Source organism: Tribolium castaneum, chromosome 1, assembly GCF_031307605.1.
Source record: "Tribolium castaneum strain GA2 chromosome 1, icTriCast1.1, whole genome shotgun sequence".
Taxonomy (NCBI): Eukaryota; Metazoa; Arthropoda; class Insecta; order Coleoptera; family Tenebrionidae; genus Tribolium; species Tribolium castaneum.
This window is the reverse complement of record NC_087394.1, coordinates 5,942,058-5,963,475: the sequence shown is the minus strand read 5'-3', so window position 1 is coordinate 5,963,475 and position 21,418 is coordinate 5,942,058. Positions and strand designations below refer to the sequence as shown.

The 21,418-nt window shown below is 28.4% G+C and overlaps 1 protein-coding gene across 1 annotated transcript in view; it reads left to right on the top strand.

The window, feature by feature from the left end:
- Positions 1–6,768: 6,768 nt before the first annotated feature.
- LOC135267897 (uncharacterized) overlaps positions 6,769–21,418 on the top strand; it is a 33,595-nt gene continuing 18,945 nt past the window's right edge. The window contains exon 1 of the mRNA XM_064359711.1: positions 6,769–7,126. Coding sequence (XP_064215781.1) covers positions 7,074–7,126 — 53 coding nt within the window. The 5' untranslated portion in view covers positions 6,769–7,073. The remainder of the gene's footprint in view (positions 7,127–21,418) is intronic.

Below are 21,418 nucleotides of genomic sequence, written 5' to 3'. Positions count from 1 at the left end.
ACAGAAATCCAAAAAAGAGCACGAAAATAACTTTTTAAATCGCAAAAATTGGTTGTCTGAAAAATAATTAAAATTTTTGGTACTTTACAATTCAATTCAATCAATTTTTTGAAAAAAATAGCTTGCAGTGCCATAAATTTCTTAAGAACATTTTGAAAAATTATAGTTATCTAAATATTCAAAATTTTCAGTATTTTACAGTACAGTGTTTTCAGTTTTCGAAAATAAAAAATCTTGCTAAATTTGAACAATAATTTTTTTGTTCAGCAAATTTTTTTCTAGAACTAAAGTTACATATAACTCATAAAAGTCATAACCATTGCCACAGTGATACAAGACAAGTAAAAAAAAAGATTATAAAACAACGAAAACGTAGCAAAAAATATCTTCTGATAAGAGAACCAAGAAAGAACAAACGTTTTTTTAATTAAATTTTTCAGTGCTGTTTCTCTGTCTTAAATAGGTCTAAAGACTACAGAAATCCAAAAAAGAGCACGAAAATAACTTTTTAAATCGCAAAAATTGGTTGTCTGAAAAATAATTAAAATTTTTGGTACTTTACAATTCATTTTAATCAATTTTTTGAAAAAAATAGCTTGCAGTGCCATAAATTTCTTAAGGACATTTTGAAAAATTTTAGTTATCTAAATATACAAAATTTTCAGTTTTTTACAGTACAGTGTTTTCAGTGTTCGGAAATAAAAAATTTTGCTAAATTTGAACAATAATTTTTTTGTTCAGCAATTTTTTTTTTCTAGAACTAAAGTTACATATAACTCATAAAAGTCATAAGACATTGCCACAGTGATACAAGACAAGTAAAAAAAAAATCATAAAACAACGAAAACGTAGCAAAAAAATATCTTCTGATAAGAGAACCAAGAAAGAACAAACGTTTTTTTAATTAAATTTTTCATTGCTGTTTCTCTGTCTTAAATAGGTCTAAAGACTACAGAAATCCAAAAAAGAGCACGAAAATAACTTTTTAAATCGCAAAAATTGGTTGTCTGAAAAATAATTAAAATTTTTGGTACTTTACAATTCAATTTAATCAATTTTTTGAAAAAAATAGCTTGCAGTGCCATAAATTTCTTAAGAACATTTTGAAAAATTTTAGTTATCTAAATATTCAAAATGTTCAGTATTTTACAGTACAGTGTTTTCAGTTTTCGAAAATAAAAAATCTTGCTAAATTTGAACAATAATTTTTTTGTTCAGCAAATTTTTTTCTAGAACTAAAGTTACATATAACTTATAAAAGTCATAACCATTGCCACAGTGATACAAGACAAGTAAAAAAAAAGATTATAAAACAACGAAAACGTAGCAAAAAAATATCTTCTGATAAGAGAACCAAGAAAGAACAAACGTTTTTTTAATTAAATTTTTCAATGCTGTTTCTCTGTCTTAAATAGGTCTAAAGACTACAGAAATCCAAAAAAGAGCACGAAAATAACTTTCTAAATCGCAAAAATTGGTTGTCTGAAAAATAATTAAAATTTTTGGTGCTTTACAATTCAATTTAATCATTTTTTTGAAAAAAAAATAGCTTGCAGTGCCATAAATTCCTTAAGAACATTTTGAAAAATTTTAGTTATTTAAATATTCAAAATTTTCAGTATTTTACAGTACAGTGTTTTCAGTTTTCGAAAATAAAAAATCTTGCTAAATTTGAACAATTATTTTTTTTGTTCAGCAAATTTTTTTCTAGAACTAAAGTTACATATAACTCATGAAAGTCATAAGACATTGCCACAGTGATACAAGACAAGTAAGAAAAAAAAAATAAAACAACGAAAACTTAGCAAAAAAATATCTTATGATAAGAGAACCAAGAAAGAACAAACGTTTTTTTAATTAAATTTTTCAGTGCTGTTTCTCTGTCTTAAATAGGTCTAAAGACTACAGAAATCCAAAAAAGAGCACGAAAATAACTTTTTAAATCGCAAAAATTGGTTGTCTGAAAAATAATTAAAATTTTACAATTCAATTTAATCACCAAAGTAAGTGACGAGACGTAGAAAAAATAATAAATCAGATCTAGAGACATTACTTGAAAATTACTATACTTGAAAATGTTATAATACGAGAGTCAAAAGAGACGAAACAACATTTTTTAATCTCAAAAATTAGTTATCTGACAATTGTGTACTATTCAAAATTTTCGGTGTATCACAACTTAATTTCTTCAGTTTTCTCAAAATAAAAAGCTTACTATAACAAAAATTTGATCAAATAATTTTTTGCCGAAAAAAGTCTTTCGAGCGATAAAAAAATATCCAACCCTGAAGAGAAATTATAAAAGACCGAAACACCGGATCTTATCATAAAAGAGCAAAAGAAAACTAATTTTTTAATACACTCATAATATTAAAACTTACAGTTTCTTCGGTTTTCTATATTCTAAAAAAAATAACGTTATTAAAATCTAATAAATTCTCTTTTCCATTTTTAATTTCATTCTTTTTACATCTTCTTTAGTTTAATTTTTTTTATTACATAAAGTTTTTCCACTTTTCTTTTTGTACTTAAATACTTCTCTGCATTTATATGTTTATTTTTTCATTTGTTCAATTTTTATATATATTTATTTATATTTTGGGAAAACACCGATATTATAGTAAAAGAGCCAAAGAAGTTATAATTGTTCAATTTTTTTTCCAATTTTAGTTTTTTAGAAAAAAATTAGCTCGCTAGGGCAAAAAATCAAACGAAAGGAAAAACAACAAATAAGCGTAAAAATCATTTGTGGTAGTTAAGATCAGTGCAGTGCTTGTTGTAACACTCTGTATAACACATTATACAAATAAAGCAATAAATTAAGATGCGCATTCCGTAAAATAAAAGTTTTCCGACAATTCCCGACTTTTATCTTAACTAATTTATTATGTATCTCTTTGTTACTGTTAGTTATTGTTTTATTCTCTCATCTGTTTTTAGCTGACTCGGCATTGTATTTATCCACTTTTTATTAAATTCTCAGATCGAGTTGTAATAGATATAGAATTTTTTTCAAATAAATATCCACCATCGAGTTCAAGTCTCAGTTATCAGAGGATCAGCAAAATTTGAATCATCTGGAACAATCTCTGTAATATTCTTGTCACCTTAAGAAAAACCATGCCAATTCTGTACCGTATTATTGTAGAAATATTGCCGATGAATCGATAAATGGATTTATAACAGTAATACAGCCTTACCATAAACTTACATCGATGGCATAAGTATCACAGAAAGATTTATCCACAATTTCATTTAGTGGTTTGAGGAATTTGGTCCCATCTTGTTGGAGAAATAGGAAAATTGTTAAAATTTCAAACAGTTTGGAGTCTCAAAATCCACTCAGTCATCTCACCTGTTCGTCTGCACTCCCATTTTCAGTGATTGTTCGAACCGCCTTCAGGCTGCCATTGTATCTATTAACTTCCTGTTAGTTGCCTTCTCTGTAGCAGGTTTATTACTGTAGTTGTTCTTTGAACGTCGGCAAAATGCGTTAAATAGTCGTGTCTTTCGCCCCAGGTACCGAAATCCGCTTGCTGGACGTCGGTGTTGCCGACTGTGCCACTTGCATATTCTCACAGAAAAAGTAAAATGCAAACAAAATGATACATTTATTTATTGAACATTAATAACAAAAAGAAACGTAATTCTACACTTCGTCTTTCTAAAATTATTATTTACTTTCATTTAGAATTTTCCTCGATTATTTCCTAGCATTGGTTCCGTAATTTTTTCTTAAATTCTTCTCTGATTTTTTTTCTAAAACCGTGTTTTTAAATTTTAGATTTTTTTTTAGATTAATATATATATATATTAGATTAATATATTAGTTACTTTTAGATTTTTTTTATAAATCATTACAATTATTTTCTATTTTTTCTACATTCTCTAAATTCTCATTTAGAATTGTTTGTGGACTCTTCTTCATAATGTAAATCTAAACTAAAAAATTTGTATTCTTCCGGATTTTTTATACATTTTATTTTAGTTTTGTTTCAGTACTCCTTTTAAATTATTTTCAAGATTCGTGTGATTTTTTTCAAGATCCTTCTTAATTATCTTAAAGCCGACTCAAGATTTGATATCACGACTCTTTATATATTATTTTAGAAACCCATCTTTAGATTTTTTCAGATGAATCTTTAAAATTATTTTCTAAAGTCTACCCAGATTCCAGATTATTCTTTATTATTCTCAAGATTCTTCTGATTTTTTTAAAGCCGTCTCAAGTCTCAAGATCACTTCTGCGTCTTTTCTTAAGCCATTGCTAAATTTGAAATCTGGATTCGTTGGATTATTAACCCGTCTTAAACTTTTTGTAATTTTTTCTACAAATGCTTCTTTACAATTATTTTCTAAAAATTATTTTCACCTTTACATTGTCTAAATTCTCTTTTAGGACTTTTTGTGGACTTTTTTTATATAGTAAATTAAAGAAAAATCTTTGAGATCTCCTTTCGAATCCTTCTTAAATTTTGTTTCTGTATTCTTCTCTAGAAGAAGAAATGATTTTTAAATTTAGATTACTTTATAAATATTTCCTCTAAAATCTTCAGTAGAGTTATTTTGTAGACTGTACTCGAAATTATTTTATACTACTAACGAAAAACAACACAATTAACATAAATACATAAACAATTTCCAAATTCTCTCTATTTGTGTTCAAAATTCCTTTAAATTATTTTCTAGTATTGTTTCTATGCTCTTCCCTAGAATTCAAAATCCGGACGCATCTAAATTCTTTCGTAAATTCTTCTTTAGAACTTATTAGGACATCACTTCTTCCACATTTTTTCTACAATCTTCAAATTATGATTTATCTCTATGGTTTTATTTAGTTTCCAAATTGTTCTTTACCATTGTTTTTGTAGTTAGTTGTCTCTACATTTTTATGTTTTTTTCTAATTATCCTGGATTCCCTTATATATTATTTTATAAATCCTTTTTCATAAATTCTTGAACAGATTTTTCTGGAGAATTATTTTGGGACTGTACTCAAAAAAATATTTTATAAACGATTCTCTAGCTCCGTATAGAATTTTTCTAGATTTTTCTTAGAAGTTTTTTTATCATTGTTTCCTAAAACCTGTAGATCCAAAATGTGGACTCTTTAGATTATTTTATAAGAATTTCTTTAGGTTTATTTTGTAATCTATACTCAAAATTATTTTATAAACACTTCTTCTATTCTACTTTGCAGCTTTTTAAAAAACTTTACAATTTGCTTTAGAATTTTTCTAGATTATTCTTAAGCATTGTTTTCGTACTATTCTGCAGATTTTCCTGAAATCTAAACTCATTAGACAATTTTTATTTAGTTTTTATTAATTTTGCAAGTTTTTGTTTTGTTTTGAGGATAAAATAACGCGTTTTAGACGAAATTTAGACAATATAAAAATTACAAAACGTTCTGAATGCTAAATGATGTCAAAATACTGTATTTCTAAGTGAATTTTGCAGGTTTCTGTCTTGTTTAAAAAAAGAGTTTGAGTTTTATAACAAATTTTCTTCACTCTTTTTCTTTTCTAAGTGAAATTATCACTTTAACTATAATTTTGTGATTTTCTGCTTGGCACAATTTCCCGAATTTGTAAGTTTTTCGTTGGTAAACGGAAATGGATTTGAAGAAAAAAACCGCATTTTTCTTCTATTCTAAGATTTCAAGCATGCCCAAAAATTCATTTCTGAATTTCAGTTTTTTTTTGAAAAATTCGGGAAAATTCTTACTTATTTTTTGGTCAAGAAGGTAAGTAAACAAAATAACAACTTTTTCAAACTAATTGCACTCTGACTTATTTATTTTGGTAAAATATTCCAAATTTTCGTAGTTAGTGCAGTGAAAAATCATAAATATATCAAATTGTGAACGGCTTCCTAAATTTTGTCTAGCAAACAAAATATTCGAATTCAAAAAAATTTTACCCCAAAAAATCGTCCTAAAGTATACTACAAACGAATGAACATAAGGCAGTTCTTGAATGAATTTTAGTACATACATAATTTTATTTTCTATGTTCTTTAGGCACAATTTCTAGAATTTAGCGAAAATCACTCAAATACCGCATTTTCTATTAAACAATTTTCATCTTTGATTTGATAAAAATAAATCCATCAACGTAAGTAATTATAAAAAGCATTTTCAAAAAATGGGATAATTACTGTTTTGTTTTTGCAAAAAGTCCAAACTTTTTTTGATTCAACAAAAATAATACATTTTAGATGAAATTTCGGAATTTTCAACCTTATTTTGCGTCACAAATTCGAATTTAATTTAATTTAAAACATTCTGCATTTCTACATCCGATTTTCCCAGTCTCCATGACAAATACTCAAATAATTCGAAAAAAGCGAGCTTTTTGAAATTGGTAAAACCTTTTTTTTGTTTTCTTTTGTGTCAAAATTTCTACACAAATTACAATTTGGTACTTGATTAATTTTTTTCATGTTTGAAAATGAAGTTAACGAAATAATAAAAAAACCAAAACATAGTAATTATACAAAAAATGCGGATTCCAGAACAACTAGAGTAAAAGTCTAATTTTTCACGGAAAACTAAAACATGAAATGGTGCACACTTTACCGAAAAATAAACAAACGTGTCTAAACATGCATCAGATATTTTTAAAATTCGCCAAAATTGCGAAAAGCTCAGCAAGTTGGCAACACCGAACATTTCGCTCAGAGAATTGATTTAATCCAATACAAAGGTGAATTCTCCACGGAACCGCATGTAATCCCGGTCCAAAAAACCATTTGATTTGAGCGAAATTGATGACAATAATTTATCATGTGGTAAAGAGTCTGATTGCCGGCGAGACTGGTTCTGGTTTATGATTCAAGCTGTTAACAGTTTAAAAAATGCACACTTTATTGTATAGGCAGCAAATGACTTCGTCAAGCGCTTAAAAATGGACAATAAAGTCCCTTCCTGAGACTATTCAGACCTTCTTAGCGAGTACCGTCCTCCGGTTCGCTCCAACAGATCGCAACATCGCGCCGTTTGAACAACACCAAAGACTTGCTTTGCCAAGTCACGACGACGGTTTTCGGTGATTGTGTGAGTGTGTGCAAAAATGGACACATGTGGGAAAGTGGAAGACAAAACCGGAAAGAAGTCGAGGACGAGGTAAGCCAACCGAGGCAGCTAACTATTACGGAAATTTTAAGACACGTTCTGATACCAAACAATGAATCGCTCCAACAAAGTTAAAGAACCCACACCAAAAAAAAAAATAATAAAATTAAGGTGAAATCAATGGAAAACACAGAACTGACTTTTGATACGGTTTTTGATGTTGTGTATTTTCTGGAAATCCGACAAAACATTAACTGTAGATACTTCCAACTTTGTGTAAATATTTGCTGTAAAGTTAGCAAGGAAAGAGTTTTCCCACCGTCTAGTAACATTCTCGTACATTTGTGTAATGTAAATAATAAATGTAAATGTAAATAAAATATCACTATTATCTTCTACAAAATAAAGATCTAAAACATATGTAAGAAAATTTGCAGCAAAGGTTGTGCTCTAATAATAATCAGAAGCTTGATTTTTTTATATAAAACAATTTTTTTTACTTTGTTATTATATTCTAAAATTATAAACTCAAAAAATTAAAATAATTTTGACATTGTGGCCGAAGAATTATGTAATAATTAAGCGATTAATGTCATAATTTTTATGTTTAAAATTTGAAAAATAATCTTGTTTTATTGGTTGCCTATATTAAACCACTATGAACTGACTACACTGAGGACCTAATGTTGAATTTTCAGTCCTTCGTTTTGTTTGTTGTAGTAATTTTTCTTTCTAACAGAGGTTTGTTATGCCGTGGTTTTAAAATTAATAGGAAATTTAAAAATTCAAAATTTTCTACTAAATTATTAACACAAATTAGGATAAAATGATAAAATAATTGCTAAAAAAAGTAAAAACGCGACAAAAACGAATAAGAAAGCCTCTAATTTTCCAGAAATGTTAAAAAAATGTCAATTTTTTTTTGTTTTAATCAGTTAAGTAGTTCTTTATTATGTTAAAAGAGGGTGCAAAAGTCTTCAAAATGATTTGTATTTGATTTATAATTATGGGTAAAAAAGGTATGTAATAAAAAAAGAACCTCGCAAATAAAGATCAAAAGTCGTCAAAAAGGAAAAAAATTAACCTATGCTAAGCTCAGTTGTTTCTGTTCAAAAACAACACTTGTTCAAAATTTTGAAGTTCTATTCTTTGACCGGACTGTTTTTTACACGTAGTATGCGTGAAATTTAAACAAACGTGAAATGAGTAACAAAAACTTAATAAAGAAATAATAGAGATTTCAAAAAAAAGTAAATAGCGCAATAATAAATATTACTTTAAGGCCTTTTGAAAAAATTACCTGGACCGATTTAATCTCGAACTTTAGGAAAAAAGCGATCATAAAAAATAAATGTGGACAATATGGTTCCAAAAAAAATGAATTTTCAAAACAACATATTTTTGGGATTTGGTCTCATTTTTACAATATTTTGCATCTCGTCAGTTAGTTCTTCAAAAGAGTGTACAGATTCTAAAAATACTTGTTGATATTTTTCGAAAAAATATTTTGAAAAAAATTCAGACTATAGCTAAGTAACGACGTACAAACAATTGCCATGTAAACTTATATTATTAATTAAATATTAAAGACCACACTATATGTTTTCTTTCAAAATGTTTCATTTTGCAGTAAATACCCCTCATAAATTATTAAGATTTATTTTACATATTTTACGAAATATGTAGAACTATTAATCAAAATGGAAAAATATTGAAAATTTCCAGCTTTTTATTTAATCAGAATCGCAATTTTTGCTGAACTACTTTGTATTTTTATTAACAGAAATAATCTGAAAAAATCGTAAGCCAAAAAAATGAAAGTCTTTCTGGCTGGTTTTCGTTTGTAATAGTTTTTTATATATTTTTCAACAGACCTACTCTACAGGGTGATTCAATAATGGGTTACTTCTGACATGTCATAACATGCAACCAAAAATATTAATTGCACTTACCACTTGGAACTTCCTTTAAAAACATTAATTGGAACAACTTTTAAATAATAATAATAATTCATAACGAAATTTTAGCAAAACTGCCAAGACAAACTTGACAACACCCAAAACAATGTAATTGTGGATTAATTTTGAAATTTTTAATGACTACCGATGTGGTCAGCTGGAATTAGTATTATTGGTTGCATTAAAAAATAAATCAGAAATAACCCACAATTGACTCACCTTGTATACTTATTCCAACAATATGATTTTGAAAAGTCTTATTTTAAGAAAAACCAAATAGATACTTGTAAAAATACCGGCCCCTTGTAGTAGTCAATTTTGCAACTTCTTTAAATTTTTATTACAAAAAAGCATACAAAAATTCACTACCAACTTTACAAATTTTTCAATGGAATCGTATGCAGTTCAAATAAAATTCCAAAAATAAAACTTGTTTAATTTTTTTTAAAGTACTTATAATCATTTTCTTTGCCATTTTCCTTCTACAGGGTGCTCAAAAACTGGCGCACCAACTCAGTGGTACGTTATTGAGAAGCAAGTGCAGATTACGGTAAAAATGTTGAAAAAATTTCTGAAGTCATATTTTAAAAAATCTGGAGCTACAAACTTATTGTGTTAACTTCTTTAGTTTTCATTATTTTTTTATGTTTTTATGTTTCATACCAGGTAATCGTTCCGTAACAAAACGATGAATAATTATTTTTAAATTTACTATCATATTTTAGGAGTTTTTTTAATTTAAAGAAATTAAAATTCATCCAAAAAATCACAATGTGTAGATGTGCCAACACTGGGAATTATTTCCTAGGAAACCGTTTCAAAAATAATTTATTTTTATTGTTGCTCAAATTCTATTGCGATCATGACTGTTAGACAACGTTGCCACATATCATTTATCCAAAATCCGTTATTTATCAATAACTTTAATACAAGGAATTTTTTTACTATTTTTACCTTTATATGTAACCACTTCTTTACCACACACCATTGAGTTGGTGCGCCAGCTTTTGAGCACGCTGTATTATTCCTGATATATGTACTTTACACAGTAAGTCAGTTAAACACTTCACGGCTTTTTCAGTGGATTTGTGTACAAAACAAAAACATTTCCAAAAAAATCTTATTTTTTTTTTAAATTTTCATTTTCTACACTAGGACTAGAAATACAATCGTTTTCTGCTGTACAGGGTTCGTCAATATTCAGTTATTTCTGAAATTTTCTTAGATGCAACTAATAATTATAGTTCCATCTGTTCAAAGATATACAAATTAAAAAAATTATCCAGGATTGCATTGTTTTATGTATTGTTAACTTTGTCTTGAAAGTTTTGCTAAAAAATCATTTTGAAACTAAGGACCGGTTTATGGAAGCGTCATTAATTTAATCCGCCATTAAACGCAAGATTAACTGATCACGTGGCCAAATTAAGGCAATTTGGTTGGTCCATTGGCGTTGTTAACTTTTAACAACGAATTAAATTTAATTAACAGAGCTTTCTATAAAACGGCGATGTGTATTGTTATTATTTAAAAGAAACCACTTGTTATTCAAATAGGTAATTATTTAAAAAACAAAACCAGTATCAAGTGGTAGGCGGTACGATAATTATGTAGGATTTTTTGTTGCATCCAAGAAAATTTCAGAAATAAACCATCATGTAACTTAAAAACTAATAATTGCACAGACATCAGCCTTTAGTATTATTTTTTGTGCATTTATTAGTTAATATAAATAAAATGAAAAATAGATATTAAAATATTTATAGTATACTAATGCTTGAATCGTATGAAAATATGAGGGTAGATTAGAAAGAGAATTAGAATTAGAAATTAGAGAGAGAAAGAACTCCAACTCTAACTAAAAAGCTACAAAAACAGAAAAAACAAAAAGTGTCTTTTGGTATTAAAACATTCGTGAGTCAGAAGACATAGCTAGGTGATTTCGTTTCAAGTGTTTCTTGCAATTATGCAAAGAATAATTTGCGCAAAAATGTCAAATATTGATTTAAAACATTGGGCAAAAAAAATTTGATACAAGTTAAAACAATTTAATCTAATTTGTTTGCTTTTGATGTCTAAATAAATCGCATCTGAAATCTGCGCCAGTTGCACCAATTCTTAGTGTTCTGTGTCGCGTTCGTTGTTCCAAAGTGAACAGTATACGTACGATCGTCCTTGGTCATTGTTGCTATTCAAATGTCACCAGAACCGACGTGCGAGACAAAATAAAGAGGCTATAAAATCAATATGATAAAAATACAATTTATTATCCAGATCCGTGTACCATAATAAAACAAAATATTTCTTGCAAGCGGTCTGCTTTAGTTTAGCCGTCAACATGTGTAAAATTTACGATTAAATAAAATTGAGTTAGTATGAGACACTTGCAGGCTGGACTATTGTCTCTTTCAACTTCAGGAAATTCATTTTTATCTCGCGTTATTATGGTTAATAGTCGACATTACGAGCAGAGAATTGGAACGAATGACAAGAAAATGTCTGGTATGTCACAATAATGAGCACTGATAGTTTTTCAACGAAGACATTATAAAGAAAATACCATAGGTTTCGATATGGTTTCATTGTAAGCAACTCATCGTACTTTGACTCCGTTCGATATTTACGACTTGCTTCAAATAGCATACCTCCACCTGAAAAAATCCCTAATTATATGGCTGCTCTTGAACAATATAAATAGGCACAAAGCGCGCGAAAAAATTCTTCAACTATCTTCAATCTCGCGCTTATGCTTGCAAATATTCCAACTAAGTGCTCAAATGGATGGCCAACCATTAAAATAGATAAGCCGAAGAAAAAGTCTCTTCTGAAGCAACCCTGCAAGAACAACAAGCCGTTGTTTTATTTTGCAACGCAACAATAAACATGACAATGGCGCAAGGCCGCTCATATTTCGCCTCTAGAAAAATGCTCCTATATCTGACATAAACCCATTGAATTCCAGACTTTGATGCGAGGAAACCTCCTGATGGATAATTGATATTTAAAATTTGTCGGTAAACATATAAACCATGCATGTGCGACATTAACGAACTCCAACTATGTTCGACAAACACAAAAATCGAACACAACTGGCGACTTCATAATATTCACGACAAGTGCCTCCAACTATTTCACTCGTCAAACGGCTGCTCATGGGGCGATTATGCTTTTTCTTATTTTGCGAGAATCTTTATAGTTGTGGAACGATTAAGGGAGTTTATTATTTTATACCAGTTAGAAAAAAAAATTAATAACTCTAAAAAGTTATTGCTTTGGGGGTTCTTCATTTTTACTTATTTTGATATTTTGCATCTATTTTTTTTAAGAAAGTTCAGCCAATGTTACTCCAGCTTTTTTATTTACAAAATTGTTCAACGATTTTAAATGTGTTAAAGTTTAAGGAACTGGTTAAAATTTAATTTGCCAAAAACCATCATTTCTGAAAACATAATTGAGAATCAAAGCAACTCAGACGTAAGTTTTTCTTACGAAAAATTAACTCAGGACTCCGAAACTGTCCTGATTTTTTAACCGCATCTAATAGTTTTTGAGATATCAGTTAAAATTTAAGGAATTGCTTAAAATTTAATTTGGCAAAAAGAATCACTTTTGAAAATGTAATTCCATTTAGAAAAATTGAGAGTCAAACCAACTCAAAGGTAAGTTTTTCTTAAGGACAATTATCTGAAGATTACAAAAATGTCCTTATTTTTTATCGATAACTAACATTTTATAAGATATCAGTCAGAGTGTGAAGAATTGATTAAAATTCCATTTGTCAAAAACCTTCATTTCTGAAAACATAATTGTCTTTGGAAAAATGAAAAATCAAAGCAAGTCAGACATAAGTTTTTCTTAGGGAAAATTAACTCAGGATTCCGAAACTGTCCTTAATATTTAACCACATCTAATAATTTTTGAGATATCGGTCAAAGTGTGAGGAATTGATTAAAATTTAATTTGCCAAAAAAATCACTCCTGAAAACGTAATTCCCTTTAGAAAAGTAGAGAGTCAAACCAACTCAAAGGTAAGTTTTTCTTATAGAAAATTATCTGAGGATTATAAAAATGTCCTTATGTTTTATCGGTAACTAACAATTTATGAGATATCAGTCAAAGTTTTAGGAATCGATTAAAATTTTATTTGCCAAAAACTTTCATTTCTGAAAACATAATTGTCTTTGGAAAAATGGAGAATCAAAGCAACTCAGACGTAAGTTTTTTTTTACGGAAAATTAATTGAGGATTCCGAAACTGACCTTATTTTTTAACCACATCTAATAGTTTTTGAGATATCAGTCAAAGTTTGAGAAACTGATTAAAATTTCATTTGCCAAAATCCTTCATTTCTGAAAACATAATTGTCATTGGAAAAATGGAGAATCAAAGCAACTTAGACGTAAGTTTTTCTTAAGGAAAATTAACTCAGGATTCCAAAACTGTCCTTATTTTTTAACCACATCTAATAGTTTTTGAGATACCAGTCAAAGTTTGAGGAATTGATTAAAACTTAATTTGCCAAAAAGAATCACTTCTGAAAATGTAATTCCATTTAGAAAAATAGAGAGTCAAACCATCTCAAAGGTATGTTTTTCTTATGGAAAATTATCTGAGGATTACAAAAATGTCCTTATTTTTTATCGATATTTTTAAGCACATCTAATAGTTTTTGAGATATCAGTTCAAGTTTGAGAAATTGCTAAAAATTTAATTTACCAAAAACAACCCCTTATAAAAACTTAATTCTCTTTAGACAAATAGAGAGCCAAAAAAACTCAAAGATTTTTTTTTATAAAAAACTATCTGAGGATCACAAAAATGTCCTTATTTTTATCGATAACTAACAATTTTTGAGATTTCAATTAATGTTTGAGAAATTAGTTAAAATTTACTTTGTTAAAAACCATTTTATATTTATATTTATATTATATTTATTTTTTATCAATAACCACCAATTTTTGAGATATCAGTCAATGTTTGAGAAATTGGTTAACATTTACATTGTTAAAAACCATTACATTTGAAAATATAATTGTCTTTGAAAAAATGGAAAATCAAAATAACTCAAACGTACGTTTTCCTTATAGAAAATTATATGAGAATTCGGAAACTGTCCTTATTTTTTATAGATAACTAACAATTTATGAGATATTAGTAAATGTTTGAGAAATTGCTTAAAATTTACTTTGTTAAAAAACTTTACATTTGAAAACATAATTGTCTTTGAAAAAATTGAAAATCAAAACAACTCAAATGTAAATTTTTCTTACAGAAAATTATATGAGAATTTGGAAGCTGTATTTATTTTTATCGATACCTAACAATTTATGAGATATTAGTCAAAGTTTGAGGAATTGCTTAAAATTTAGTTGGCCAAACTATTGAAAACGTAATTCTCTTTAGAAAAATAGAATTAAAACAACTCAAACGTAAATTTTTCTTATGGAAAATTATGTGAAGTTTCCAAAACTGTCCTTATTTTTCATCAGTAACGAATAATTTTTGAGATACCAGTCAATATTTGAGAAATTGGTTAAAATTTACTTTGTTAAAAACCATTACATCTGAAAACATAATTGTCTTTAAAAAAAATCAAAACAACTCATACTTAAGTTTTTCTTACAGAAAATTATCTGAAACTATCCTTATTTTTTACCGATAGCTACCAATTTTTTAGATATCAGTCAAAGTTTAAGGAATTGATAAAAATTTAATTTGCCAAAAACCATCACATCTGAAAACGTAATTCTCTTAGAGAAATAGTGTTAAAAAAACTCAAACGTAAATTTTTCTTATGTAAAATTATCTGAGGATTCCAAAACTGTCCTTGTTTTTTATCGATAACTACCAATTTTTGAGATATCAGTTATCAAAGTTTAAGGATTTGGTTAAAATTTGGATTGGCATAAACTACAATTTCTGATAACGTAATTCCTTGTAGAAAAAAAATAGTCAAACTAATTCAAACATGTGTATGTTATAGAAAATTATCAGTGAATTATAAAATTTTGTTAGTATTTATCTACGGCTAACAATTTTTGAGATATGGGTCAAAGATTGGTTCCAAAAATGAGTTGGAATAAAAAATGAGTGCTTTTTATTGTTTTTACTAAGTTAGATACTTCAATGAATTGGCACTCCTTACGCAAAATTATTCAAGGATTCTGAATCTGTTCATTTTTTGTTTAAGAGCTACAATTCTTTAAATAACCAATGATTGAGAATAAAAAGACAATTTTTTTGTCAAAATCCAATTCCAAAAATACTATTAGGTAATTTGGCAAAGTGGACCTCAAAACAGGAAATTATGTGAGAATTTCAATCATTATTCTTCGTCTACTTGCAGCTAAGAGTGTTTGAGACAATTTGACCAAAAATTGGTTCCTTAAGACAGAATAAAATTCTTATTTTCAGATAATTAAAATTGTATGCAAATACAGTCAGCAAAAATGTAGTTCACGTTAAAGAAACTTAAGATTTCAACTAAATGGTAAGGTAATAGAATAGAAAAAAAGTACGTTTCAAAAAATATTTCTTGTCATTCTACGTTAAGACAAACGAGAGTATATAAGAGGCGTTTTGAAAATAAAAGTGAACATCCTGGAAAAATTGCTATGTTTTTGTTTACGATGCACTCCCAAAAACAATCCAATTACATCTCGCAATGTAAAACAATCAAGTCCCGTTAGCTCAAGTTTTGAAACTTGAAGATGTGGACGAACTTGTCCATCACTCCAATGCTAGATCCGTGCGTATCGGACTTCCATCCTTTGCAGGTGTTCGCAGGAACAACGGTCTCCGATAAACGGCCAAACCGACATTACTTTGTAGTTTACAGCCATGAAATTTGAAGCTAATTCAGCAACAGAATACGCGTCCGTCCGCAGCTAAAAACTGCTTCCCCGCTTATGAAATCCTTTAAATTTCTTCTTGCTCGTCCGTCGTAATCTGCGTACTTTAGATAACGTCGCTTAAAATTGCCAATCTTTGTGTAGTTGCTCTTTGATTACACCCTTCTCAGCGAGGAGCATGCATTTAAAACGTGTGTTTTATGTGGCGATAAGCACAATAATGCATCGTTGTTCATGTCTCGCTCATTGTTTTACTTTTGGCTTTTATTGTTGCTTAGAATATGCGGCGATTCGATTTTTTACGGCCATTTTTACGCGCAATAATAATGATAATACTAAATTGGGTCCAGCTTTAAAAAAGACAAGCCAACAGCTAAATGCTATATTTAAAGCTTATTTATGCTCATTATGCCTAACGCTGAGACTTCATTCACTCATTTTTTAATAAGAACTGGTATTTATAGCCTTTGTCTTGCACTGCGACTCACACTCAAACAAAAATAAAAATTCTACAATCATCACTGCCAGTCAACTAAATTTTGTAATACAGGGTGACCCAGCGGTGTGTAATCGGTCTATAATTTTTTTGCTATTTGAAATATTGTCATGACGTTTTTATTATCCGATAGATCGACTTAAAATCCACAAACTAAAAATATTTTTATTATGCACAGAGTGTTGTATACAGGGTGGTGAACTAAAGTTATATTTTTTTAAATGGAACACCGTATATATTTTTGCATAATTGCATTCTACGTAAAAAAATAATGTAACTTTATATAAACTATTATGCGTGTATCTCTTTTCGTTTCGGAATTATTCAACTTTTCGTTATAAAAAAGACCAATTTTTGAAAAATCACTGCAAAGTCGCTTATGAATATTTTCCGATAAATTTGCAACAGAAAAATTCAGAATACCTTGTAGTTTTAGTAAATCGACAACTTTTAGTTAAAGCACGCAGATAATATACAAGGTGTGCCAAAACGCAAAAAGTTGAATAACTCATTTTTTTCGAATGAAACACCCTGTATTTTATTAAATGTATCGAAAGCATTTTTGATAAGCTTTCTAACGGTATAAGGTTTGCATAGCAAATTTAAAATATTTTTCGAAATTGTTCAAAAAAATATATTTTATTACAAGAAAATTTGTTAGCCTAGAATCTGAGTCAAATAGTAATTAATTTTTTGACATGTACTAATGTGACTAATTACACAAGTAATCAATTATTACCTGATACATAAATGGATTTCACTCATCAAGAATTATTAATAAAATAAATAAAAAAATATTTTTTATTTTTTTGAACACTAAGAAATATAGCAAATTTGCTATAAAAACCGCATATCAATAAAAAGCTTATGAAAAATGTAATCGACACATGTAAAGAAATACATGGTGTTCCATTAAAAAAATGAGTTATTCAACTTTTTGCGTTTTTGCACACCCTGTACATTATTACCGTGTTTCAAGTAAAAGTCGACTATTTCCTAAAACTACAAGGTATTCTGAATTTTTCTGTTGCAAATTTGCCGAAAAATATTCACAGGCGACTTTACAGCGATTTTTCAAAAATTGGTCTTTTTTGATAACGAAAAGGTGAATAATTCCGAAACGAAAAGAGATCGACCCATAATAGTTTATATAAAGTTACATTATTTTCTTGCGTAGAATCCAATTATGCAAAAATTTATAGGGTGTTCCATTTAAAAAAATATAACTTTAGTTCACCACCCTGTATACAACACCCTGTGTACAATAAAAATATTTTCATTTTGTGGACTTTAAGTCGATCTATCGAATAGTGAAAACGGCATGGTAATATTTCGCATAACAAAAAAGTTATAGACCGATTACGCACCCCAGGGTCACCCTGTATAATGGCACACAAACCACACACTTAAGTTTAATGGATTGCTCATAGAAGTAATTAGCTGTTTGTAATGATGCGGTTTTGTTGTACTAGAGGACTTGGTAATTACAAAAGAGTTTTCAAATCTAAAGTGAAATAAGTTACGTTCTGGAGCACTGAGTTTGACCCCCATCATCGTCTAATGGTGATAAAAGAAATAAATTACACAATGTTATTAACTATAAACTGTATCATAATGGAAATAGTAGTTGTAAGTGCAGTTTTGCGTTCACTTCCTAAAGTAATTAGTGCTACGTCTATTAAAGCTCCTTTTGTTTCATAAAGTGGTATTAAAACTTACGACATTGATAGTTATGACGCCAATTTTTGTTTTTTTTTTTTGGAAAAAAATACAGTTGAACTTTGATAGGTCGAACTTTTTTCCACTTAGTATATAGACTAAAAATTTAGAGAAATAATAAATTTTGTTTTAAAACCTAAGATTCAGAAACTCATTTCATTTTGTAGATAATATTGAAAAATTAGAAAAAATACAGTCGAACTTTGATAAGACGAACTTTCTCCCCACCATTTACATTTTACACTTTAAACATTGTCTGTATTAGATTAGCATGAGAAATAATACAATGTGTGTTAGAATGATTGTCATCTAGTGGTCTGTAAATTTCTTATGGAAAATCAAATGCCGCTTTATAGAACTAATGACAAGCATTTAGACATCGAACTTTACCATTCTCCATTTATTAAGTCTCCAATAAGGTTCGATAATAAAAGTGTTTTCTTGCACAGTATAACAATATAGTTGCATTTTAACAAAATTTAAAAAAAATTAAATTTCAAAACTGTCAAAACTGGCATTTATTGTCAGAGGATTCAACTGAGCAGAGCGGCATAAATTTTTTTACATGTAAACCAATTTCAAAGTTAATTAGATGAGAATCATTTAAAAACACATTGTACTTTTTGGTGCAGGGACTCACTACCAATTAATTTATTACCGAACTAATTAATTTTAATTATAATGAATAGTAAAAAATATGAAAAAATTACATCCATGGAGAAAAATGTCTATGACTGTGTGTTATTTTTTGAGATATAGTAAAAATATACTTTTAACAGGTCCACCGGGTATATAGACTAGAAAATTCAGTGAATTGAATAATTAAATTTCGTTTTAATCTAACATTCTAATTTTCATTTGATTTTATCGATAATACTAAAAAATTAGAAAAAATACAGTCGAACTTTGATGAGACGAACTTTTCCTCTACCAGTTACACTTTGAGTTTAGTGACAATTTTTTACGTGTTTTTGGACAAAACAACATTTAAACATAGTTGTGCCTTATATTAACATAAAAAATAATACTTTTTTTGTGTAGCGACTCAGTATTAATTAATTAACGAATTAGTTAATTTTAATTATAACGAATAGTAGAAAAATGCTGAAAAAATTACATTGGTAGAAAAAAATGTAGTTTTTGATAGCAAGCGCTGATTTCTGTGCAATTACTAATTTTTGAGATACAGTAGAAATATACTTTTAGTAGACCACCCAGTATAAAGACTAGAAAAATCTGTGAATACTTAAATTTTGTTTACAATTTTACATTCTAATACTCCTTTGATATTTAAAAAATTAAGAAAATACAGTCGAACTTTCCCCGCACTATTCAAACTTCGAGTCAGTGACATTTTCTTAAGAATTTTTTGCTCAGAACTCCATTGAAACAGCGTCTTTGTTACAGTGACATAAAAAATAAAAGTTTTTTGTGCAGAGACTTAATACAAATTAATTTATATAAAAAAAACATAAAGTATTCGATAGCAATCTCTGATTTCTGAGTGATTATAAGTAAAAATAATTTTAGCAGACCACCTGGTATATGGACAAAATATTTAGTGAATAATTTAATCTTTTTTTTAATTTAATATTCTAACATTCATTTGCATTCCATTTTATACACTGAAAAAAATACAGTCGAACTTTGATAAATCGAACTTTCCCTCCACCATTCAGACTTTGCGTACAGTGACAATTTTACAATATTTAAACATCGTCTGTCTTAGAAATCCATAAGAAATAATAGTTTTTGCGTTTCTAAAAATGTTTTTGAAAAATTCTTAAAAAAAACACACCCATAGAGAAAAATAAAGTACTTTACAGCAATATTGCTGATTTTTTTGTGATTGTCAATTTTTGAGATTGAGTAAAAATATACTTTTAGTAGACCAACTGGTACCTACATGGACTAGAAAATTTAGTGCAAATTTAATTAATTTGTAGTTAAGTCATTCATTGTTACCAACCTCATTTCAAAGGTCTCTTTGACTATAAACTCACTCAAAGGCTCAGCTTAGAAAAAAATCCAATGTATGAACCTTGATTTCAGCTTTTATTGTTTCCAGCCGAGCGGCATAAAGCTCTCGAGTATGTTGTTGGCTCGTTGGGGCAATAATTCGAATTCATTGTTTTCTCTTTATACTCAAGAATTTCCAGTCGACGCATACGTCAAATATGAAAGTGATTTTACGAGCTTTCGCATGTATCACGGTAACAATACGCGAACCTGACGCTAATAACTTTATTTAGGCATGACCACAGGTGAACACAGTTTTCGTTTATCATAAAATAGCATATCACTGAGAGGTTTCTTCACGAGTCGTCGTCCGATTCTATTCTTCTTGTCAGTTCAATTTCACCCATTTCAGGAGATAATTTTCATTTCAGTCTTTGATCGATTCTAATCGAAATATCGTCAAGTAAACGTCGGCTCTAACACATGATATTTAGCGCTGTATACAAGGAAAGAATTTGCGTATTGTTGCTTTAATGCCACTCCAATCTCCACTATTAGTTTCGGTTAAATAACACCAATCGATGTCTTCATTATGTTTGCACAAAAAAGGAAGACTTGTAAAGACGGAGGATTTTTGAGTTTAGTGGAAATTTGATGTCTTGATTGCTCGCCTTCTACGCAAAGCGATCAAAAGGCATTCCAAGAATTGCTTACTAAAAGAAAATATTGTTCCTTATTGGTTATTTTTTATTTATTTTTTTTACTTTATTTTCTTATTTTTTTTTTCTACTTATAAGGAAGATAAAGGAATATGTATAGGTAATATCAAAAACAGTAAACATTAAAAGAAAAAAGATAAAAATTGTGTACTGTAGGTCTGAGACTTTATTCTGATTTTTTTTAATTAAATCAACAAAAAAATTATTATTATTAAATAATTTTTTTCATTTTTTCAGCTTGGAACTTGCAGTGTACCTAATAATAAATGGGGAAAAGATTCAACTATTCTGCCCAGAAAAATTAGCAGAAGAAATTTCTTTAAGATTTTTTTAAATGTGCTAACTTAGAAACAGTGTTTCTGGACACTTTCTTAGTTTCCTCCACTGTCTTTTACAACACAATATTTTGAAAACAAAAATGTGGCTAAGAGAACATTTCACTTTCTAAGCTTGCTCTAATTGAGTACATTTTCGATCTCATGGTATTTTAAAATTAGCAGAAGAAATTTCTCTAAGAATTTTTTAAATATTTATCTGCTAACTTAGAAACAGTGTTTCTGGACACTTTCTTAGTTTCCTCCACTGTCTTTTGCAACACAGTGTTTTGAAAACAAAAATGTGGCTAAGGTACCAATTCACTT